Raw genomic sequence first — 25,284 nt, 5'->3', positions numbered from 1 at the left:
GTTGTTGTGCGCTTAGGCAAGACACTTAACGCCCCTCGTCCCCAGTCTCTGTGTTCACTGGTGTATGAATGTGTGTATGAATGTGTGTTTGAATGTGTGTTTGAATGGGTGAGTGCTTCATTGATGTAAAGACTTTTGAGCCTTGAAGGGGGAAAGAGCTGTATAAATATGTGACCATTTATCATTTACTATGCACACACATTGAGCAATCCACTGTAATAACAAAAATATGTGTCTGAACATGTGCTAGACGTGTTATTGAGCAGTATTTGTGTGTTAATGTGTCACATGCAGCTCTTAAGGTCAACAAGGGTCAGTGGGGTCATGTTTGTTATAGTCTGTGGGTGAGATAGAAAACAGAAACACTCACTTGTCTCTGATGATCGTCTGTAACTCTCGGATCTGGTCGTTCAGAGGCAGCAGCTTTAGTTGAGGTCCGAGGTTGTCTTGATTATTAACGGGTTGTAAAGTGACATTACTCGAGTCATTCTCAGGCAGGATCCCGGGCACATTGTTGGTGCTATTTGCGAATCGTACTTGCTTCATTGGGAGCTCTGGCCCACTGCTGACATTATTCACTTGCTGGTTATGACATGGCATCCTGAGGAACTGGACAGAGAGAGAGAGACGCGCGCACTGAGGCTAAACTCCAACAAAAAGCAGCAGCAGCAGGAGCCTGTCAGGCAACGTGCTCCTCCTTTAGCTTCGATTTATGCACAAATATTCTCCCCCTGACGTCCAAAAATGTGTTATATCTATCAAAAACTTTACAACTGTTGGTTCGATTAAAGATTAACAAAAAATCAGACAGGCATTTCCTTTAAAAAATCAATAATCAGCCGTGCTTGTATGCTAGCTGTCAGCGCCTTTGGAGACCGGATGTGACGTAACCGGCGAGCCCACCGCCGCTTCCGGGTTCAGAAACATGGCGCCGATGTTGCTCCCTCTAAAATGTGGATTTTACTTTCAAAAACGAAAATTGGCGTGTATTCTTCGACAAAGCAGCTCGTATCACGTTTGGAACAGGAGTCGGACTGAAAACGGCGGGGATTTTAAACAGCAGCACGCGTATTTAGTGAGTGAAAGTGCAGTACTTTTAAAGGACACTGGGTTTTTGGCGACGTTTTACAGGAAAAAGCGAGTTCTTGTTCAAAAATACTTCACTTTTTGAGCTTTGTCGTGTCTTTAAGATGTGTGGGTTCTCTTTGAAATGTGTTGACTTATGTTGTACGCGATTTTAGATGTCAAACTTAAAGGTTTTATACGAAAATTGTTCAGTAACTCACCTTCATTAGTGTCACGTGGACCTGTGATGTCAACAATATTTTATTTTGTGCTTTTGTGATGCTTTTGTCAGTTGTACAAAGTTTATATTCAGATTGCTTTAGTTTTTCCACATTTTGTAGAATGTTTAAAGTGTTTGTTGGACTGTTTGTCTGTGGTTTGTTATCTGTCACGTGTTCGACATCATTCAGCACCAGCCAAACTTCTGTGTCTGAACAGTGAGATAAAGCTCCCACTCCCACAATTTAACATTTTATCACGCGCTATCACCCCAATTTTGAGATTATCCAAACAAAGTAACGCTTATCTTTATTTTTTAAACATTTCTGTATATATATTTTTATTTTAAAACATGTTTAGGAGCCCACATTTCTTAGATCTGTTACACTGTTAATGTTTTTGTTCTATTCTCCACAAACATCAACCATTTTAACGCCACAAAATACACAAAATGACTCGAGTTTTCACTTAGCTTAATGTTTAACTCTCTGTGCTGTGTTACAGTTGGGTGCCAGTAACCAAAGAACAGCAGCATGGAGTTCAAACAGATGTGGAAACGGTCGACAGATCCTGGAGGCAGCCAGGGTCAGCAGCTCACTCTGTACAAACAACTGTAGTTATAAAGTAGAATTGGCTCTAAAAACCTTGATGTTTTACAGCATTTGCAGTTAATAGACAAAAGATCATGTTGGCACGGACACGCGGGAGGAGGGTTGAGTGCAGATCCGAAGAATGTGGTGAGTAAAAGTGCTATTTCTATCACTTTTTCCTCAAGTTTAGTGGCAGAACCAAATGAAATGCCCCTGTGGAAAGTGTGTTTTGTTACATTACACAAAGTCAAACACACCAGTCTGTTTGGGGAGTTTTTAATATTGCTTTACAGTTGACACTTTAAAAGTTTAAATGGTATAAACCTGTCAGTTATTTTTACTTTTTCTGCTCTTTTTTGTTCATTTTTGTGTGTTTTGACTTGAAGTCAATAAGAAATTAAATTAAAAAAGCCTTTGCGTCTACTGTAACAGGTCGGACTTTCCTGATAAAACATTTTGAAGAACAATATGTTGCTATAGAGATGTAGTGCAATAAACGATTAATATTGAAACAAATTTATGACACTGACTCAATAAAGATAAAGCAAGATAACCCCAGTAAAACGTTTTTAAAGGGACAGTTTAATTAAAAGACCTGAGCTGCGACAAATAAACAGCAGAATGAAGCAGTAATTAACCACAGACGTTACTCTTTCAACTCCCTGCAGCTCAAATCTTATTGTATTATAACAAAAATAACAAAAATCTTCACAATTTTGCAAAGGAAAAATACCCACGATAAATATAGAGCCTCAAAATTTACTGTTCCAGCTTCATATATTGAACGATAAGTGTACGTAAATGAATAAGTTATAATAGTTATTGTGACAGGCCTGGAAACAAGTGTGTGTGTGTGTGTGTGTGTACTTTAATTTCATATACTAGAGTTTTACATGTACATTCAGTGTTAATACGCCCTTCCCCTGTGCTGCTTGATTGTATTTGATTACACACAGGTGTTGGGCGCATTTTCTCTGTAATTTGCTTGGAGGTAGTGCCATATAACGTGGTCCTAGCATATTGAGCGGATTAGAGGAATTACTGCATATTCTTTGGCCTGCACGGAGCCACAGTAGCAGGTGTGTAGAGGAGTGAGAGTAAACAGCCGTGTTGGCAGCCTCAGCTGGGATGACAGTCCAGGCCTCTCTTGGGACTTGTAGTGTCAGTTTGGATCCCCGAGTCCACCTGGAGACTCCACTGTGGCGATTTCTCAGGGGGATTCTGTTTATATTTGATTTTCATGTCTGTTTAGACTTTTCTATTGCTTTTTTGGAGGTAAATCTTAGGATAGATTCTAATAGATGAATAAATAAATAAATGCTTCAAATGCAAAGTAATACTCGATTCAACTGTGCGTAGCAACACTGGAATTTACCCATTGACAAATAAAGGCTTTCTTGTGTAAATGTTGTTTTTTTTTTATTTATTTATTTTTTCTTTGACAGTTGAAGGAGGTAAATTCTGCAACAATTCTGTCTGCGATGCTGTCGTATGTGTGGCCAAAAGACAGACCAGACCTGAGGGCGCGTGTTGCGGTCTCTTTGGGTCTTCTTGCGGGAGCTAAGGTACTTATTAATATGATCATGATTTATCCATCCATCCATCCATCCATTTTCTTCCGCTTATCCGGGGCCGGGTCGCGGGGGCAGCAGTCTAAGCAGGGACTCCCAGACTTCCCTCACCCCGGACACGTCCTCCAGCTCCTCCGGTGGGACCCCAAGGCGTTCCCAGGCCAGAGAGACATAGTCCCTCCAGCGTGTCCTGGGTCTTCCCCGGGGCCTCCTCCCGGTGGGACATGCCCAGAACACCTCATGATTTAATTAATTTAAATTATTTTATTAATTTATTTTGTATTAATTATTTAATTTATGTATTTATTTTAATTGTTTTTTTTAATTATTATTGTTATTTTTATATTTTAACACATTACACCTAAACCTAAGGGACACAAACTAAAAAAAAACAACAAAAAAAAAACACTTTACCTTTCAACCCACTCATCATGACAAAGCTAAATATTATAACTTTCTGGTGTGAGGAAATGAGTTGAAGTTTCTTTAGTTTATTTTCTGAACACAAAAGGGCTACTGTCAGTCGTAACTCGCACCAAAACAAACACAAAAATGACAGAAGCGTTAATTCACCTGAACCAGCCTCTTAACTGACTCCAGTAACTACACAACCTTTGTCGTCATAGCAACAAAGTGTCACACACAAAACATCAGATCATTACAATATGTTGTGTATAAAACAAAGCTTCGTTGTTCTAAGATAATTCTCGCCCACATCAGTCATTCGGTGATGCATTTCCAGCTCCTTTGTTGATGGCCTCTAATTTACACCCTGGAAAACAATCACACATTCACAGCTCCGAAGTAAGTACAGTGGCCTGGAGCTGCTCAGCGTGGCTCCCTCTAGTGTGTACAAAAGAGGACTGGGCACGAATGCAATCCAATCTCCTTTCCCTTTCCCTGCGTGGCTGGAGTTAGCATCAATTTCTCCACTTTGTCGGTTTGAGCTGAGATCTCCAGCAGAGTGGAGGCAATTTTTAAATCAACTGAGTAATTGCATAGTTACTGTCCCACTCACCTCTGCACTTGGCTGTGTGTTAATTTAAAAAGGAAGGTTTCCGTCTGTGTTCTTCCTCGTGGTTGGAAATTGGTTTTGCATTGGTTGTTTCTAATAACGACATGTTTTATTATGATGTGTATGGAAACAACTGGAGAGCACAGACTGAGCGAGTGTGACGTCACCCACGGCGTTCAGCTCCAAATGACGCTCATCGAGGCTGGAGCAGGTGTAGTGGCTAATTTGAAGCAGCGTTCCATATTTTGAGTTCTGTATCATAGCAACCAAAGAGCCAATCCGGAGCGAGGCTGCTGAAGTTAACGCCCAGTTTAGCAGGGAGCGGGCAATTAGCAACGCTGTTAATCAAACCTTTTGCTAACGCTAGCAGGAGCAAGAAGGAGCCTGACTGATCTGTTATTAATGTTCAGATCTGGATTTACAGACACAATAGTGAAATAAAAACCCCAGGATCATGTAGAGGGTTAATACGAACATTTAAGAACAAAATGACGCGTCTGACAGCAGCAGATATGGTAAGAAGGGTGACAGTTTCTCAATAGTAAGTGAATTGGAGCCAGAGTCGACGGAGAGGGAAGCGCGCCCATGATCACTTCCTATTTGAAACGCAGAGGCTAGCGGGTTAGCTATGTCCATTTACATGTGCATTCTGTAGAGACACAGGAGCAGGTGTAGTTAAATATGTAGGATTGTTATCAGTGGATCTGGATGAACACAACAAACACAGACCTCAGATAAATGACCAAAATTATCTGTTATTTCAAATTGTGTGTGTGTGCTGTAATTCCCTGTGCTGGCTCTTCATTGGCAGATCTTTCATATTTCACAAAATTAATTTCCAAACGACATAAAAACAATCTGAAAACTTAACAAAAGCGCTGCTCTGTGTGGGGCTGAGAGCGTCATCTGAAATGTGTTTCAAATGAAAACCCGTAGCTGTGAGCCGCTGTCTGCTGGCTGTCCTAATGTGCAGCGGACTCGCCTGACTCACACAGCTGTCCCTGCACTTTTAATTAGCCCTAATAACCATTTCAATTCCATTAGCAGGAAGCACCAGCTCCGCACCCACAGCCCACAAGCCAGTAACAATAATACACACACAAAACGCGCTAGCAATAAGCCACAAACAAAAGAAATAAAGAAATAATGATAATTTTTTGTTTGTGGAGACTGCAGCGTTAACACGACACACAATGTGGATCTGTCTGCTGAAGTGACTCTACAGGGAGCGAGGAAAATGACACTTGGGTTTACTGGGCATATGCCTGACTAATACGCCCCCCCTCTGTCTCTGTGCCCTCCCAGCTCACCAATGTGATGGTGCCCTTCATGTTTAAGTATGCGGTGGACGAGCTAAACCAGATGTCGGGACACATGCTGAACGTGAATGACGCGCCAAGCACTGTGGCTACCATGGCAACGGCCGTGCTGATTGGCTGTGAGTCCCAGACACGCTCCGCACTCGGCGCTTTGGCTCTCCTCACAAGGGGACCGAGGACCTCCCTGTTATCAACACTCTGACCTTTGCAAACATTCATATCCGTGCTCTTTCCTCCACCCCGGTGTTTACATTGTGCTCTTCTGAGTCACACTTCACCTGCGTTCATCTCATCACCTTATTCTGAGACAAGTGAACACTTTCTGTCCTCGCAAGATCAACAGGGCTTCAGAGCTCAATCGCTAAGGAAGAAATGTCTAAAAATAGGACTGTGCGACTGTGGAAAAGTAGAGTTACGACTTTTCTGATTACGCTTGTGTTTAGTTTTGTGATATAGTTTAAGGTTAGGGAAAGTGGGATTCTTTTCATAGTGCACGTTCTAAAAGAAAACATTTAAGAGAAGAGCTGATAAACTAATACAAACATCCCATGAATTCAGGTTTTCCAGTTTGTCGAGGTCTCGCTAAACTACAAGTACAACCAGTTCTTTCTGTAAACAAATACGGGATTTTGTTCTTTTAAAAAAAATACATCCACTCTTTTGATGATTACCCCAAACAGTTCAGTTTCAGTTTGGGTTTTTTTTTTTCTAATCATTTCATTTCAGGTCATGGTTTATAGAAACTTTTTTTTAACCAGTATATACATGTAAACAGAACTGTATACACGTAGGGAAAGAGATAAAATGTGCACGTGCAATGATTAAAAACAAAAGTAAAACGCAAAATAAAAATTCCCCAAAAAGGAAATGGAAAGAAAACCAGAAAAACGTCCCTGGCCCATCGTTAGTTCTCCCTTTACATCCTCCGTCTGTAAAGGCTTTATGTATCTGACCCAGTTTCACCATCACGTAACAAAAAAAGGTTTTTCAGACGAACAAAGAAAGTAATAGCTTCCATTACATATGTGTCGTTTACAGTGCGTATCCTTTCTGATCCATCGTTTTGTACGCTTGAGCAGCTGATCAAAAGAGCAAAGCGATATTTGTATTTACGTTACTATCTTACGTTATTAAAATGGCAGAAATGTGAAATATAGTGGTTCTGTTGTGTGGAATTCTGCCCAAAATTGTTTTATATTATACAGAGTGTCCATAATGTCTCTTTTATAATCTTAAAATGTAATTACAAAGGCAAGTGATTAGATATATTTGATTTGTTCTGTTGTAGTCAGTGGTTATAAAAGTTCGTCGTCACACTGGGGCCTGCATGTTCCTGAGTTCTTCAAACATTTCCAGACCGTTTGATTGGAAGGGATGGATTTCTTTCTATGGGGCTGTGTTAAAAATATCGTGAATCGAACAAAGATACAGGACATTACTGAACTAAAAACCAAAGATACAGATGTGATTGAACCTTTGATGAGGCTCCGCTACAGCGAACGCGGCAAAAAAAAAACAGTCCCGTCTCGATGTTCTTCTAATGGAGATCGTATAGAAGTGGATTAAATGAGATAAACACTTTGGAAACCGCTGAGAACAACAGTGTCTGGTTTAAGATATCGGATCAATGCTTTTATAATACAGTTTTTAAATTGTAAAGAGACTTGACTGACACTCTGTATTGGGAACAGTCTCAAAATAGATGCCAATAACCAGCTTCACAATCCAGTAGCTCAAAGTGCATTTTCAGCTTAATTACGTTTGAAATGCATCACTCTGGCCTGTTGCTAATGTACAAGTTGAGTTTTATGTGTTTTGATATCGAGCAGGGTCTGTATATTGTTCTCATTTGTTCCAGTTCTTGAATGCGAGGCAAAGGTGAGATGTAACGCGAGTGTGTGTGAAGTGTGAGGCCGCATTAAAAAGAGACATAAATAAATGCAGTGGACCCAGCTCCTACAGCAAGTCTCTGGGACCAGTCAGTCGGCGTATATATACTGAGCTCTGCGGGCACTTATTTTAATGAGCCTGTTAGGTCTGGCACACTAATGGTCCTTGTGAAGTAATTGGAGCACATGAGCAGAACTCAAGATGGACTGAATGGTATAGTGAAAAGGCAGGAAACACTTAAAGAAAGGGGCTGTATTTTTGTGTTAATTTGCGTGTCCTGCGCCGGACGTGGTATACGAGCTGGGGTACATGTGATTTATCTGCAGAGGCTGTGCTGTGCTCATCCTTCCTTGTCAGATGTGGACACGTTGTTCATTAGAGGAGCTTTCCCTATTTAACGCCACATTACAGCCCCATGAACATCGACAGACAGAACAATTACTACCCCACTTTGGTCTCGGCACATTATTCACACAGGTGAAATTGCGGCGGGAAGAATACGTCTCAAAAACGCCTGACGTGCACAGAGCTTATCTTTGGAACGGGCTGTTAATTCAGACCTGAGGGGTTTGAATTTCCTTCACCTTTTTGTTTTGTTTAAATATAATTCTGCACTCACTTGACATCGCTCTGTGTGTGTGTGTGCGTATGTGTGAGTGTGTGTGTCCTTTTGTGGAGCACTGTAGTGTCATAAGTTAGAGACAGCGTCCATCTCTGTAATTACAAAGGCGAGTGGAGGCCAGTGCTCCACTATAGAGCCTATAGACACAATATGAGAAAAAAAAACTCTTCTTTACTTTAGGCTTGATCAAGATTGAAGTGACTCAACTTTTTCCATCGGTCCTGGATAAACACAGAAAGGGACAGGTCAAAACACACTTCACCCTTGAGTGCGCGCTAACGTTTCTCAGTGAAGATAGATTTAGTCTTGATAGCACCAGGCCCAGTTGGATCGTCCTGCCTTTCACAGCAGGTGTGCTAAAGTGTCTGTTTCTTCACTCTCCCAGATGGCGCGTCACGGGCCTGTGCCGCCCTGTTCAATGAGCTGAGGAACACTGTGTTCGGCAAAGTGGCCCAGAGCTCAATCCGCAGAATCGCTAAGAACGTCTTCCTTCACTTGCACAATCTCGACCTGGGATTTCACCTGAGCCGCCAGACGGGGGCGCTGTCCAAAGCCATCGACCGCGGCACGAGGGGCATCTCCTTCGTCCTCAGCGCTCTGGTCTTCAATTTAGGACCGACGGTGTTTGAGATGGGGCTCGTCAGTGCCATTCTTGTAAGTTAAACACAACACATGAACGCACAGAAAAAAATATTATAAAGTCCGATATATTTGCTCTAAAACGGTGATTTCATGACGTCAGACTGTGGTCACGTCTCGTCAGAGCTGTGCACTGAACTCACAATCAAACACTAATCTACTGTGGCTTTGAAAACAAACTACGAATACAGTATTGGAAATTATTACTTAAAGAAGAGACCAAAAATAAATCTGATTATTATTGTTGATTTTCTATAGATTTATCTTTACAGTTTCGCAGATTTTTTATGCAATTTTACATGTTTTTTTTTTTTTGTTTTTTTTAACAGCGTATCATTTTTATTTATAGTACAGGAAAAGGTTTATATTTTTATTTCTCAAACAAATGATTTTTGGTTTCATTTTATAACACTGTAGTTATTTTTGTAAATCTACGAAGGTTTGAACTTTGAGAGAGTTTAAACGAGAGAGAAATGTGAGAAAATGTTAACGCCTGTGTGAGAAAAGTGTATAAAGTGTGTGGTGAGGAAAAAAAAGAAAGACAAAAAAGAAAGAAAGAAAAAGAGAAAAAAGAAAGAAAAAGAGAAAGAGAAAAAGAAAGAAAAAGAAAAAGAGAAAAAAGAAAGAAAAAGAAAGAGAAAAAAGAAAGAAAAAGAAAGAGAAAAAAGAAAGAAAAAAGAAAAAAAGAAAAAGAAAGAGGAAAAAAGAAAGAAAAAGAAAGAGGAAAAAGAAAAAGAGAAAAAAGAAAGAAAAAGAAAATGAAAGAATAAGAAAGAAAGAGAAAAAGAAAATGAAAGAGGAAAAATAAAAAAGAAAGAAAAAGAAAGACAGAAAAAGAGAAGAGAAAAAGGAAGACGAAGGAAGAGTGTGAGAAAAGTGTATAAAGTGTGTGGTGAGGGGTTTTACAGACAAAAACAGAGAGAATAATATAAAAAATAAAGATGATACTTCATGGATTTCGCCTGTTGCTTGTTATTTTTAGAACGTGACCCCCGCGATAAACGAGGGACCAGTGCAGATGGAAACTTGTGATCCCCTGATAATATTTGAAAAAGTATCTAAGCAGAACATGGGCCGTACTTAATAATGTCAAAATGCTGTTCTTTGAGTTTGCGCCTTGCCCATCTGACGTTTGAAATGTTTGTTTGTCCTGGAGAGCCGCTCCCTCCCAAACTCCACCGGCGAAGTCCGTTTCCATCTCCGTTCTGTTCTACAACCCCAGCGTAAACCGTAATGTGTCTGTAACGAGGACAGACTTCACCGCCTAAATGGCCGCAGTATTAGCACGATTAGCTCTTTCATTTTTTTTTTTTTCCTCCATTTGTAACACTCAATTTAATAGAGGAACGGACAAAACACGTTGAAATGTCTTTTGTGATTCTGATGTCAAGGCCCGGTGCTCTGATGTGTGCGCAGACGTGACTCTGACAGACATTTCTCTCCTCAGTATTACAAATGCGGCGGACAGTTTGCTGCAGTAGCCTTGGGGACTTTATCGGCGTACACTATGTTCACTATTCTCGTCACCCAGTGGAGGTAACAATAACCGTGTCTATTGGTTCATATTTGTCTGAGGATATGACTCTAAAACGTGTGCAGAGTGACTCACTAAAACAATATATCTGCTTTGTTTTCTCACAGGACGCGATTCCGAATAGAAATGAACAAAGCCGACAACGACGCTGGAAACGCCGCGATCGACTCACTTCTAAACTACGAGACGGTGAAGGTAAAACCAGCGCTGCTTTATATTAGTTTGCTGTCCAAAATATTAACTTTAGATCAAAAAATATGCTCCTACTGAATCAAAATCTGTTAAAACAAACGTGAGTATCGGACGAAATTTCAGCGGCGCAATCGGCTCCGTGCACAACAGCGCCCTCTACGTCACGGTTAGCGCCACGACGCCCTGCCCAGTTTATCTATGACGTTTTTGATAAAATGAATAAATATTTAAAGATGAAGTAGACGAGGAGCTGCAGGTGGGTCAGAGGTCAGAGGTCAGAGGTTAGGGGGTTTGGGTTTCAGTGCTAATGCTAACGCTAATGCACATTTCGCGGCGTAATAAACAGTAAAACAACACCACAAACTGAAGAATTGTACATGTAAAATAAACCATGTAGTCTGTATTTTAATTAATTAGGTTTTTTTATCGTTTATTACTTTTTATTTTTACACTAATAACAGTTATCATAAACTTTAAGACACTTTGAGATAGCTAACGTGCTACTGTGCGCAGAGAAATAGCCAGTTATTAATGTCAACAGCGCACTTGTACTTATCTAATCCAGTTAATAATAATAATAATAATAAACATGTCAAAAGAACATTATCGGGAAAGTGTGTTTGAATAAAAGAATGACAGGAAGTAATGGTCTTTGTTACATCAATAAAAGTTTTATTATAATGTAAACTTTTATAATGTAAACCTGGTCACAGTGATAAATAACTTCTGAATATTAGACTTTAATTTTACACACATCCTCCAGATCCCACGTCCGTCCAAATCAGTTTGTTTCACATTTATAGACGATGTGACTGTCCCTGATGATAATTATAATCAAATCTGAATCGGTCGAACTAATAGTTTATCTTTCTTATGTTTTACAGAAGAAGAAACACATTAAAAATCACAAAACAAACAAATAAAAACATAAATAATCATCATAAAGTGAGCGTTAAAACAGAAGGGGCAGAATAAAACCCTTCAGACTCGTTTGGACCTGATTTAAACATCGTCCGAGTCTCGCGCCCGCTCGTCGTTTTATTGTGACGAGGGGGCGTGTCTGTACGTCCACACGCACAAACATAACGCCGTATAAATATAAACTTATTTTCCGAGTCAGACCTGTTGTTTATGTGCAGCGCGCTTACATAATCGTGTATTTATTTTGATCTCCAAACACTTCGTCAAAGCGCAGGTCTGTGTTTGTGCGTCTGCCTTGTGTTTGTGCGTCTGCTTTGTGTTTGTGCGTCTGTGTTGTGTTGCTTGTGTTGTTCTTGGTGTGTTTCGTGTGTGTTTTGTGTGTGTTTCGTGTGTGTTTTGTGTGTGTTTCGTGTGTGTTTCGTGTCATCTGTGTCACTGTGGCCTGATTTAGCATCACTCTGGATGTGAGTGTGCATATGGAATTAGATCTCCGCCCACTCACAAATCCGTTCCAATTTCACCAAGAGCTGCTGGGAACCTGAACACACCACGGCACCTTAACACAACCTGAACACACCACGGCGCCTTAACACAACCTGAACAGACCACGCTGCCTTAACGCAACCTGAACACACCACGGCGCCTTAACACAACCTGAACACACCACGGCGCCTTAACACAACCTGAACACACCACGGCGCCTTAACACACCCTGAACACACCACGGCGCCTTAACACACCCTGAACACACCACGGTGCCTTAACACAACCTGAACACACCGCAGTGCCTTAACACAACCTGAACACATCACTGCACCTGAATGCATCGCCTGAACACATCATGGTGCCTGAACACAACACAGCGCCCGAACACATCATGAATACACCACATCGCCTGAACACACCACGGCGTCTTAACACAACAGCGCCTTAACGCAACCTGAACACACCGCGGTGCCTGAACACACCACAGTGCCTTAACACAACCTGAACACATCACGGCGCCTTAACACACAACAGTCTCTGAACACATCACTGCGCCTGAACGCATCACTGCACCTGAATGCATCGCCTGAACACATCATGGTGCCTGAACACAACACAGCGCCCGAACACATCATGAATACACCACATCGCCTGTACACACCACTGCGCCTTAACGCAACCTGAACACACCACGGCGTCTTAACACAACAGCGCCTTAACGCAACCTGAACACACCACGGCGTCTTAACACAACAGCGCCTTAACGCAACCTGAACACACCACGGCGCCTTAACACAACCTGAACACATCACGGCGCCTTAACACACCACAGTCCCTGAACGCATCACTGCGCCTGAATGCATCGCCTGAACACATCATGGTGCCTGAACACAACTCAGCGCTCGAACACATCATGAATACACCACATCGCCTGAACACAACACAGCGCCTGAACACATCATGAATACACCACATCGCCTGTACACACCGTGGCGACTGTACACACCGTGGCGACTGTACACACCGTGGCGCCTTTACACACCACGTCACCTGAACACACCACGTCGCCTGAACACACCTCGTCGCCTGAACACGCCGCTGCTTCACTTGTCTTCAGTGTGCTACTTTCCCTCTTTGGTCATATTCCTGTTTCATTATATTCAGACGTGTTGCTGTAGCTCTGCTCCAGCGCCGTGAGCAGGAGAAGCAAATCGCCCACTTAACCGTAGTGGCAAAACAATAGTGCTAACTAAACAAAACATCGACATTAGGTAATTGGCAGCGGAGTTAAAGAGAGCTGTTGTTTTGATGCTTTAGTTTCTGTTGTCCATGAAAAGAGGTGCTGCTTATGGCTGATTCATAGGAGGTGTTTCCAGTCCACAAGAGCGCTATATTTTTTAAAATCCAAATTAGTGCGGCTTGTGTTGAACAACACTTCACAGAGCCATGATTGTTTTGTTATCAGCCAGCATTGTAAATACAGATGTTTATCAAATACAAGTGTAGAATTACTTATGAAGCACTTCTGATCTAAGCCTCCGTGTAGACCCGAGTTTCGTCCACAGCGATCGCTACGAACCACAGACTGTGTAAAGACGTGGACTGAGTGAGCGTGACGTCACCAACGGCGTTCAGCTCCAGTCAAACGAAGCTCATCGAGGCCAGAGCAGTTATAGCGGCGAATTTGGAGCAGAGTTGCACATTAGGAATTCCAACCACGAGTATCATAGCAACCAAAGAGCCAATCAGGAGCGAGGATGATGAACAACCTTTTTGATGCTACATCTGGGGAAAAAATGGCGCCTGATTTGTCTGTTATTAATGTTCAGATCTTGATTTACAGACACAATAGTGAAATAAAAACCCCAGGATCATGTAGAGGGTTAATACGAACATTTAAGACCAGAATGAGTCTGAAGCAGCAGAGACAGAGAGTACACAGTTTAAAAAAAAAAAAATAATAATAATAATAAATAACATCTCAAAATAATAAAAAAACAACCTCAAAATAACAAAAAAAGAAAATAAACTAAAAAAAAACTCAAAATAAAAAAAATCTCAATAACAAAAGAAAGAAAATAAACTAAAAAAAACTCAAAATAACAAAAAAAAGAAAATAAACTTAAAAAAACTCAAAATAACAAAAAAAAAAAAACTCAAAATAGCAAAAAAAAGAAAATAAACTAAAAAAAACTCAAAATAACTAAAATTAAATTAAGAAAATAAACTTTTAAAAAACCCTCAAAAACAACAAAATAATAATTATATAAATAACAAAAAAAAACTCAAAAAAAAAATAATCTCAATAACAAAAAAAAAAAAACTCAAAATAAAAAACATCTCAAAATAACAAAAAAGAAAATAAACTAAAAAAAAACTCAAAATAACAAAAAAATAAATAAATAAATAAATAAGAAAATAAACTTGTAAAAACCCCTCAAAAACAACAAAATAATAATTATAAAAATAACAAAAAAAAACAACCTCAAAATAAATAAAAAATAAACTTAAAAAATAAACTCAAAAAAATTAACCCCAGCATCATGTAGAGGGTTAGTACGAATATTTAAGACCAAAATGAGTCTGACAGCAGCAGAGACAGAGAAAACTTTTCAATTTTTTTGGACCACGGCGGTTAGCGGGTTAGCGGGTTAGCGGTTTAGCCACATCCATTTATATACAGTCTATGCTACGAACTCATGTAGCCCTGAGCTGCGACTTCCTTCTGAGTGGATTGGATGTTTCTAATAGTTTTTTTTCACTTTCCCTCTGGGGTGTTCTCTCCTCTGACCTGTCTGCAGTACTTCAACAATGAGAAGTATGAGGCTGAAAGGTACGACGCCTTCCTAAAGATCTACGAGTCGTCCTCCCTGAAAACCACGTCGACGCTGGCCATGCTCAACTTTGGCCAGAGCGCCATCTTCAGCGTCGGCCTCACCGCCATTATGTTGTTAGCCAGCGACGGCATAGCTGCAGGTGAGTGAACTTTACCTCTGCTCCGAGCGGCTGGAGGTAAAGCCGTGCGTTTGAGTTTTGAAGGTAATCATCATGAGCTCGTATCAACAAAACGCACCGGCGACTCTTTTATGAGCGGGATCAGCGGCAGAAAGTCACGAGCAGAAGTACGTCAGGCGTCACACTGACAATGAGAAAACGGCAGGTAAACCCCTAAGTGAACTGAATAATTGAAACTAAACGGGAACAAAACACAGCGAGGATGAAAAAAGTGCCATGAATAGAAATAAAAAATGGCCCTGATGCAGAAAATGAAATAACAGTAGGTGGACACAGATTTGGACAGTTTCAGCTTTTGTCTGAGTTTGAATGAAAAGTGTTTATTTTTTTTGTTTTAGTCTCCAAAGAAACACGTTTGAAAAGAGCGTGGCCTGGACTTGGACGTGGACGTGGACTTGGGGGAAAAAAACGTGGACCCGGACTCTTACCTGGACTCGGACTTAGACTCAGACTTGAAAAAAAATTGGACCTGGACTTGGACCCGGACTATAGTTCGATACAGTTTGTCCAGTGTCCTCTTGTCCCTCTATAGTTCGATGCAGTGTGTCCAGTGTCCTCTTGTCCCTCTATAGTTCGATGTAGTTTGTCCAGTGTCCTCTTGTCCCTCTATAGTTCGATGCAGTTTGTCCAGTGTCCTCTTGTCCCTCTATAGTTCGATGTAGTTTATCCAATGTCCTCTTGTCCCTCTATAGTTCGATGTAGTTTGTCCAGTGTCCTCTTGTCCCTCTATAGTTCGATGCAGTTTGTCCAGTGTCCTCTTGTCCCTCTATAGTTCGATGTAGTTTATCCAATGTCCTCTTGTCCCTCTATAGTTCGATGCAGTCTGTCCAGTGTCCTCTTGTCCCTCTATAGTTCGATGTAGTTTATCCAATGTCCTCTTGTCCCTCTATAGTTTGATGCAGTCTGTCCAGTGTCCTCTTGTCCCTGTGTAGTTTGATGCAGTTTGTCCAGTGTCCTCTTGTCCCTCTATAGTTCGATGCAGTCTGTCCAGTGTCCTCTTGTCCCTCTATAGTTCGATGCAGTCTGTCCAGTGTCCTCTTGTCCCTGTGTAGTTTGATACAGTTTGTCCAGTGTCCTCTTGTCCCTCTATAGACTGGTGCAGTGTCCTCTTGTCCCTCCATAGTTCAATACAGTCTGTCCAGTGTCCTCTTGTCCCTCACTGTGACAAACGTCCCCTTACACCTCGCTGTTGCGTTGTGGTCCAGGCTCGATGACGGTGGGCGACCTGGTGATGGTGAACGGCCTGCTCTTCCAGCTCTCTCTCCCGCTCAACTTCCTGGGAACGGTTTATCGAGAGACGAGGCAGGCGCTAATCGACATGAACACGCTCTTCACTCTGCTCAGCGTTGACACCAAGATCAAGGTAAGCCGTTTGTGAGCCGTACTCGTCTCAATAGAGTTTTTAAGCATAAAAGATTCGGGTTATGATCTTCGATGATGTGAAATCATAACCTCGGAAAACCTTGATTCTTTCTCCGTGTCGTACTTATGCAGTGTTTTGTATGCAGGCTTTTTTCCAATAGTCGTTCTTCTGTCATGTTTTAACAGATGAGCCAATAACGTTCTCGCTCCGTAAATAAATACCTTCTGTAAACAAACGGAGTAATCACATGGCAACGCCTGTGTCTTTACCCGGCTCGTTTATAAACCTGGATAATTGGGTTCTTAAAGAGCCGATATTACGCTGTTTTCTGATCTATGTTCTAACGTTTCCTCATCGCAAACACACCTGGAGTTGTTGTTTTTTTTTCGTCTTTCATTCACACAAACCTGCAGATTTAGGCTGAGTTCTTCTCTCAAACTGTAAACACTCTGTTCTACCTTGTGATGTCATCATGTGGTGATACAGGAAGTGTTTTAAACTCCACACACCTTCACTAGAATCATTTGGATCATTTCAGCTCTGGAATGACCAATCCACTGAAATAAAAGTAAAACACAGCCGTTAACTTGACTAAACTACAGCCTCATGACATCACGAGGTGGAATAGAAACAAAAGTCGCTTCCACCAGTTTTTTCTTGGCATTAAAACAGGGGTGTCCAAACTATGGCCCGGGGGCTAAATGCGGCCCTCAGACCAGTTTTTATTGGTCCTGCTGAACCGACCCAATTGATCATAAGCAGCACTTTAAACACCAAATTAAACTATTTCTACCACTATAACCTCAAACAGCACGTTGCAGTGTGACACAGACATAAAATGAAAGTGTTTAAAGCCTTATTATTATTATTATTATTATTATTATTATTATTAATCTGTCAAAACGTGTTTATAAAGCGCCGCGCTGCATTGATAACCCGTCTGTGGCCCTCCGCTTCCGATATGTTTTGAGATGTGGCCCTCAATAAAAAATAGTTTGGGCCTGACAAATCAGACCCCTTCTCTCCCCGAGGTCGCTCCTGTTAGCGTTAGCAACAGGTTTGATTGACAGTGTTGCTAAGCGCCGGCTCCCTGCCAAATCAGCATTGCGGGCGGGAAGAGGCGTTACCTTCATCAGCCTTGCGGTCATAATTTCAAAGAGCCAATTGGGAGCAAGTATCATAACAACCAAACATGGAACTCGTCTCTAAATTGTCCGCTTTATCTGCTCCGGCGTCGAGGAGCTTCATTTGGGGCTGAAGCTGTGGTGACGTCAGATTCAGTCACTTCTTTACACAGACTGTGGCTCGAGCACCGGACTTAAACTGAACCTTTAGATCGAACTGTGTCTTGTTTTGGACCTTTACAATTTGATAAACCAGTTTCACTTTATATTGTCACATCATATAAACCAGACCTATGTGCAATACTCAAGTCACTTTATGGAGATGTCACATTAGAGTCTGTTTTTAGTTTATTTTTAAGTCTATTTTTGTTTTATTGCATGTACCATTTTCCTTCTGTTCTTTAACTGTGCGGTGCAATACTGGAATTTCCCCTTTGTGGGACTAATAAAGGCAGATCTGATCTTATCATGTCAGGGGCGTTGGTCTCAGGGGGTAAAACTGGACTATTTACCCAGGGCCCAGTGCAGGGAGGGGCCCCCACAAAGTCTGTCATGTGCAGTTTGATGATGATTCGTTCCCAGGGCTCAGAATTTGGCGCTACGTCCCCCGCTCCACCCCCGTGACCCACCCCGAGCTGAAGGTGGAGTCACTGTCTACACCAGCGCAGTTTGACTCTTTTATACGTCTCCATAAGGACCGCGGTACATTCTAAAAATGCACTTACAGCATATTGTGGCAGGTCGAAGGTCGAAGGTCAGACTCCCACTAGAACTCGCCTTCTTCACCATATGCTTCGACTTCTCAGAGGCCAAAATCCAGGTGGAAGCGCTCACATTTTGTACCTGTTGGAGCTGAATTCGTCATCTGTGCTGAAATAGTTTTGAGAACCAGGATCATTTGCGATATGAAGGAATCATGGCCTCGTACAGAAAATAAACATTAAACGTGCTAAACTGACACAAAACGCCTCATGCAAATGCTACAGGCCTCATAAAACAGCACTTTACAATTGAGTGAAATAAGTGATTCATTACAATTATATTATTAAAACAAATCCATAAACAAGAAAAGTGGAAAAATAACCAGATTTATCACTTTTTACAGCTTCAAAACATAAATAATCCATGTTCTAACGCAGTTCCCTCCTCAAAAACAGACCTGGAGTTGTGTTTTGAGTAACACTTTTATTAGTCTGTAACATCTCCAAAGCTCAAAATGCGACGTTCCACCTTGTGATGTCATCAAGTGGTAGTTGTTTTCAAGTGAACAGCTCATTTTACCTTTAGTTCAGTCGAAATTTGCAATTTTTCCAGGAGCTGAAATGATCCAAAAGATTCAAGAAATGAAGGTGTGTGGAGTTTAAAAACGCAGTGGAGCACTTCCTGTATCGCCACATGATGACATCACAAGGTGGAACAGAGCGTTGTGAGGTGTAGGGTGTGCGGGGTTTGTGCGTTAAACATGTGGGAATGAAACGGAGTAAAATGGCCGCTTTAACGAGTCCACATTTGGTGCGATTTTAGCAGCTGCTTAACAATTATTAAACTGATCTCAGGAGTGTAACAATTAAACGCTGAAGAAATAAAAAAATGTGGTAAAGGCAGAGTAATATTTACGTGATAATTGTGATATTAGACTAAAGCAGTCGGCCATTTCCAGTGTCACGATGGAACCAAACTGCCACAAAAGAATATTTAATCATCCATCCTCATTTGTCAAGTCTCTTTACCAACGATTACAAAATAAAATGACATTACATTTAGTTGCAGCAGCTTCAGTTTTGGTCAGATTCCTGCTGGACACTGTCTTATATCTGTCTGAAGGAGGAGCCAACACACCTGTCACACCTGTTAGCATACCAGCTATTAGCATACGGGCTAGTGCTATTGTTTTCCTTCAGATTTAGGTATGAAGGTGGAGTTTTAATTAGGAGACAGATGATAGATTAGCAGTAAAGCGCTAAAAAGCTACAGAACCACATCCCTCCTTTGCTCTTTCAGTGTAGAAATCCCCAATAACCGTTTTAACTCTCTAGCTCCCCCTATATCTGAAGGTGTATTGTACAGTGAGGTGAATATTAAGATGATGCTCCATGAGATTTGGATTTGTTTATATTCATAACGGTTTGTACGACAGCTTCATCTCATATTCACTTTTGTTTTGTGTCGATCGACTATAAGTGACACCAAGGACAGTGTGAGATCCTCGTGGCCTTTGAAGAGTCACTTTTGCGTTTGCTTTCAGGACCAGCGCTGTAGAGAGTGAAGGCTCTGTGTTCAGCGTTAACCTCCTTACAAGGTGTTGGACTATCGTTGCATCAGACCAGGCCCCTTATTCCAATGGCTCCTCTGTATCTCTTCTTCTTTCTTTCTGCCTCAGTCGACTAATCCCTCTGATGATTTGCCGTAGGAGAAGGATCTCGCCCCTGCCTTAGCCATCACACCACAGGAGGCCACCATTCGCTTTGAGGACGTCTACTTTGAATACTTAGAGGGCCAAAAAGTGTTAAATGGAGTGACTTTCGACGTGCCCGCTGGAAAAAAGGTGGCGATAGTTGGCGGCAGCGGGTCGGGGTAGGTATCTGCTCGTCTCGTGTGTGTACGCAGCAGCGTTATCTCCAGAGATCATCTGGAGCCTGAGACAAAGCTGATTATTTGTTCCATGTTTCAGGAAGAGCACCATTGTGCGGCTGCTGTTCCGCTTCTATGAGCCGCAGCAGGGGAACATCTTCATCGCCGGGCAGAATATTCGAGAAATCAGCCTCGACAGTTTGAGGAAAGCTCTGGGGGTCGTACCTCAGGTTTGTCTCACAGCACAATCTCAAAGAGACACACAGACACAGTGTGTATGTGTGTGTGAAAGACAATGTGTGTGTGAGAGACTGTGGGGGTGTGTGTGTGTGTGTGACACAATGTGTGTGTGTATATGAGACAGTGTGTCTGAGACACTGATTTAATAAAAATAATTAAAATCATTTTTAAAAATCTGAAAACCTAAAGACTTAAGTTGTGACATCATTAAACAAACTCCACACACAGAGCGTCTGAACAGATGGTCCACAAACTATATTTTTTTATTCATTTTTCTCGTTGCCTCCTCCTTTATCTGCACTTCTCTATTTGTGTCGTAGCTGCTAAAAATGCTCCGTTTTCTTTAGGACGCCGTGCTCTTCCACAACACAATTTTCTACAACCTGCAGTACGGGAACATCCACGCCACAGCGGAGGACGTGTACCGGGTCGCTCGCCTGGCGGGCCTCCACGACGCCATCCTCAAGATGCCCCATGGCTACGACACCCAGGTGGGGGAGCGGGGCCTGAAGCTCTCAGGTGAGCTTCAATCTGTTTGAACGTCTTTAATGTAGAGCTCTGTGTCATGTGTTTCAGGGATTCTGAACAAACACGTCATTACTACAAAAATGAATTTATTAATGAATATTTAGAACATGTTATTTCTGCTTCGAGCTCCTCTGACATTTAGGAACACGCAGAAATAAACAGTTTATATCTTAGACACAAAATGTGTCATAGATGTGCTTCATTTCCTCTGCGTAACTGGCCTCAGTGATGCAGACGCATGAGGCTGTGTAGAATTTGACTCTAATTATCGTTCAACTCATTTGAGTCTGACTGAACACTTCACTCAACACACAACAACGCACATTTATGTGAGGACAAAATGAAAGCAACGGCAAAGTCATGACAATTACCCCCTGGTTTTGAGACGGTGTTTCAGATCAGACTCTATCAGGTGATTATAGGTTTTAATTGAGTCATTATTGACACTAGAACAGTCACAAGGTCATTTTGATTTCCTCATTATATTATTATTATTCCTTCTGGAGCCTGCGTCACACACCTGATCCTCCGTCTTTAAACATGTTTTAAAACACGGCAGCACAAATCTAATGTAAACTGTGTGTTTTAGGAGGAGAGAAGCAGCGTGTGGCCATCGCTCGCGCCGTGTTAAAAAATCCTCCTATTCTCCTGTACGATGAAGCAACATCGTCCCTCGACTCCATCACAGAAGAGGTGTGTGTGTCTCTGTATGTGTGTGTGTGTGTGTGTGGAACAAACTGAACATGCTCTGAATGCCACGTTTTTACCAGAACAAGTGTGTGTGTGTGTCTCTGTATATGTGTGTGTTTGTGTCTGTATCTGTCTGTTTCTGTGTGTCTCTGTGTGTGTCTCTGTGTGTGTCTGACAAATAGCGTTTTGTTTCTGAGCGACCTGGCGTTTCGACCTGATGTTTCGACCTGATGTTTCTGCTTGCCGTTTCTGCTCGCCGTTTCTGCCCGCCGTTTCGAGCACATTCATTTCTGCCCTGTCATTCTTGCCTTTCACATTGTTCCTCGAGTTCTCACTGACTCAGTTCACTGTTTGTCTGTACATTATTTGATCGTAAAGTCCGACCTTGTGTCTTGTTCCAGAACATTCTGACTTCGATGAAGGAGATGGTGAAGGACAGGACGTCAGTGTTCATCGCTCACAGACTTTCCACCATCGTCGACGCAGATGAGATCATTGTGCTCAGTGAGGTACGGGGTCCTGTGGCGCGTGGGGCGTTTTCTATTCAAACTATTGCAGTATCACCGTTCAGAGGAGAAAATGATCAGTGAGATATATGTATGAGAAGCTGGCAGTTCAATTAGCTGCATGTGCTTTAAAAGAAATGATTTTCTCCTGTGTGTGAACCTCACTGTGTCGATCTGAGCCTCTGCTTTTGTTTCTGATCAGTTTGTCTCTAAAGTGCCTGAGAAACACATGCTTAGTTTTCTCATTAACGTCCAGAACGACATCACGCCTCAGGTCCAAACGTACATATTGTGTTCTCCATAAGGGCTCGTTACAGCGGTCAGACCCAACGCGCTGTTTTATTTCTATTCATGTCTTATAAAAAAACAGGCCATGGTCCAGACAATGAAACGAGAACGAGAATAGAGCCTTTGAATGGACGTGTTTATTAAGTTTTCCACTAAAGAGCGCTTTATGAAGCCTTAAAACATTGTATATATGGAGGTGAAGGTTCTGTGTAAAGCCACGTACAGCACAAATGACCAGAGCCTTTAGAATATAAAGTGACACCTCCCTCCTGGCTCTGACTGGGGCTCTTCCTCAGAACAGCAGTGTCCATTTGAGCTTCCATGTTTACCAGTCAGATGGGAGGGATCAGAGGAGTGTGGTGTGAATGCATGTTTGCGTGTCATCTCTCGGATGCGTTTGCCGGTGTCACCAGCAGAGGACTGCCTGCGGTGCTCATTAAAATAACGAGCAGAAGGAGTCACATGCTCATCTTGGGTGCACTAAAGATGGTGCCAACACCTCTGCACGCTCATGTAAAGTGGGGGAAGGGGCAGGTTCATTTGTGTTGCACTGTGTGGGAGGGAAGAGTGTTTTCTGCCTGTGAATGTGCGTCTGTGTGTGAGAGCCATATTTTGGTGATAAATGCAACAGTTGTTGGGGAGGCGGTAAGCTTTCTAGGGGAGCACACTTGTCGACAGTGTGGTCAGAGCTGCGCAGAACGAGATGATGGCTGAAAGAGTCATCGTTTATGTTTCTGTCTCCAGGACGCCGGTCTTTGACACCATCTGATCTTTTGTGTTTTAATCCAGGGTAAAGTGGCAGAGAGAGGCACCCACCAGGCCCTCCTCAGTATTCCCAACAGTTTGTATTCAGATCTATGGAACACACAAAACAGCAAAATCCTGAGCAGCCAGAGGAGCTCCGAGGCTCCAGTCGAACGCCTGTCCCAAAAGGAAGAGGAGAGGAAGAAGCTACAGGAGGAGATCCTGAACAGTGTGAAGGGCTGTGGGAACTGCTCGTGCTGAGGACGTCCAGACTCTGGGTCACCTGCTCCGTGTCACCTGATCCGTGTGTCACCTGCTCTGTGGGAGGCGGGGCCAACCTTCTCCTCAGTCTCCTGCCGTCGGTGACGGGCACGGCTCAGTAGAATGAGAACAGAACTGGAAGCCTGTGTTTCGCACTGGCTCCTGTCCAGAGATGTTTCCTCAGCTGAAGCGATTTATAAAGAGACCTGTATATCACATATGTGTAAGACATCTGCTGTGGACACGGCACCCTGCATTTTTACATCAGGTTTATAACAAAACAAATACAATGTTATGTAATGATACTCTGCTCTGGACATGGACACAATTCAAATATTGTATATTTTATATTTAATTTATTTTCAAAACATAGATGAGGTTTTATTATGTAAAAATACTAATTCTTGGGCTGGTAATAGATTTTTTTTGGCCATCAGGAAATTATTTTTCAGCATTTTTTTTGCCAAAGATGAAATTTCAAGTTTTTTTCAACGTGAACCTCACATTTACATAGGATCATATCTGCACCGTATAGAAATAATTCACTAAATGAATCCATACGACTTGATGCTTCCCTGGAATATTTGGCTTTATCTGATTTAACCTGAATGTGACTGACTGTTTTGAACTGTTTAAATACACTTCGTTATGAAGGGTCAGTGTATTTGTCCTTTCTGAGGACTCTGTGATCTGCGCACCTTTTCCTAAAACTAAATAATAACAGTGATCTGTCTAGTGACACTATGTACAGCTTTTATCGTTCTGATTTGTCTACTGCGTGAACATTTTGAAATTAAAAATAAAAGTAAAGTTCCAAATAACTTCATTTGGGACTTGGCTTCTTTAATCTGAGGGAATAACCTGGAGCTGGTCCACATGTCGAGTGTTAAATCAAATCTGTTTTCACTATTGAGAATGACAGGGCATCTGGCTTTTCTGCAGGTGCCTGACGTCGCTTTAAGGACCCGCTTCATTCACCAATAGACCTGAAACAGACTATAGCCAAAATCACACAGTGCCTGACCTCCTGCTCCGCTCGGTAAAGCCCGGCTCTGTTTGCTGAGGAAGCTGAACATAATAGATGAAAGTCAACTTTGATAGAGCCCTGATTATAAAAGAGACGGGGGGACGGGGGGTGACGGGGGGGGGGGGGGCATTACGGGTCGGATGGCTCTTCTTTCAAGCGTCAGATGTCCGCGCTGACGGCTGGATGTTAATGGCGTCTTTCTAATCTAACCCGGGACGAGATTATGGGCCTATTCATTAGTGACTAGTTCCACTACTGCCCCCAACAGGTCGTCCGGGCTAATTATTCAGTGAGCTGCGCTGTGTGTGTGTGTGTGTGTGTGTGTGTGTGTGCGGGTGTGTGCGGGTGTGCGGGTTCTCTTCAAAAATGTTTCCCTTTCAAATTTGCTTAAAAGAAATGTGTGTTGTGATCATAGACTGTGCATATAAATAGACAAAGCTAACCTGCTAACGGCCGCGTGCTAAATACGACATGATTTCCTCTCTCTGTACCCGCGTCTGTCAGACTTAAATGTTCGTATTAACCCTCTACATGATCCTGGGGTTTTTATTTTATTACTATTGTCTCTGTAAATCAAGATATAAACATTAATAACAGACAAATCAGGTCCTTCTTTCCACGAAGTTGCTCCCGCTATCGTTAGCAACAGGTTTGATTGACAGCGTTGCTAAGCTGCGGTGACGTCACACTCACTCAGTCACTTCTTCACTCAGTTTGTGGTCGTGTTTAGTCGAGGTCTGAGGTCGTAGATTCACCGGTGAAAAGGAGTTCTGCACAGATCAAGTGTCATATGTGTGTTCTGTTTTTAGCCAGCGTTTTATTATTGGACATTTTGTGGAACATTAAAGGTCTGTATGTGAAACG

General features: G+C 42.1%; 2 protein-coding genes across 2 annotated transcripts in view; one reads left to right on the top strand and one right to left on the bottom strand.

Moving 5' to 3' along the window:
• The window catches only part of uprt (uracil phosphoribosyltransferase (FUR1) homolog (S. cerevisiae)), a 6,131-nt gene extending 5,212 nt beyond the window's left edge, over positions 1-919 (bottom strand). Inside the window, exon 1 of the mRNA XM_033973541.2 lies at positions 371-919. Within this exon, the coding sequence (XP_033829432.1) occupies positions 371-600 (230 nt within the window). The 5' untranslated portion in view covers positions 601-919. The remainder of the gene's footprint in view (positions 1-370) is intronic.
• On the top strand, positions 871-25,284 carry abcb7 (ATP-binding cassette, sub-family B (MDR/TAP), member 7). The gene is made up of 16 exons (XM_033973514.2): positions 871-1,075; positions 1,789-1,869; positions 1,944-2,021; positions 3,320-3,439; positions 5,766-5,898; positions 8,677-8,945; positions 10,378-10,466; positions 10,572-10,659; positions 14,865-15,039; positions 16,284-16,441; positions 19,976-20,139; positions 20,237-20,366; positions 20,724-20,895; positions 21,494-21,597; positions 21,996-22,103; positions 23,178-25,284. Exons 1-16 carry the CDS (start codon positions 926-928, stop codon positions 23,391-23,393), a joined length of 2,235 nt encoding a protein of 744 aa, XP_033829405.1. The 5' UTR covers positions 871-925; the 3' UTR covers positions 23,394-25,284.

This window comes from Periophthalmus magnuspinnatus, chromosome 10 (genome assembly GCF_009829125.3).
Source record: "Periophthalmus magnuspinnatus isolate fPerMag1 chromosome 10, fPerMag1.2.pri, whole genome shotgun sequence".
Classification (NCBI taxonomy): domain Eukaryota; kingdom Metazoa; phylum Chordata; class Actinopteri; order Gobiiformes; family Gobiidae; genus Periophthalmus; species Periophthalmus magnuspinnatus.
This window is presented reverse-complemented; position numbering and strand designations above follow the sequence as displayed.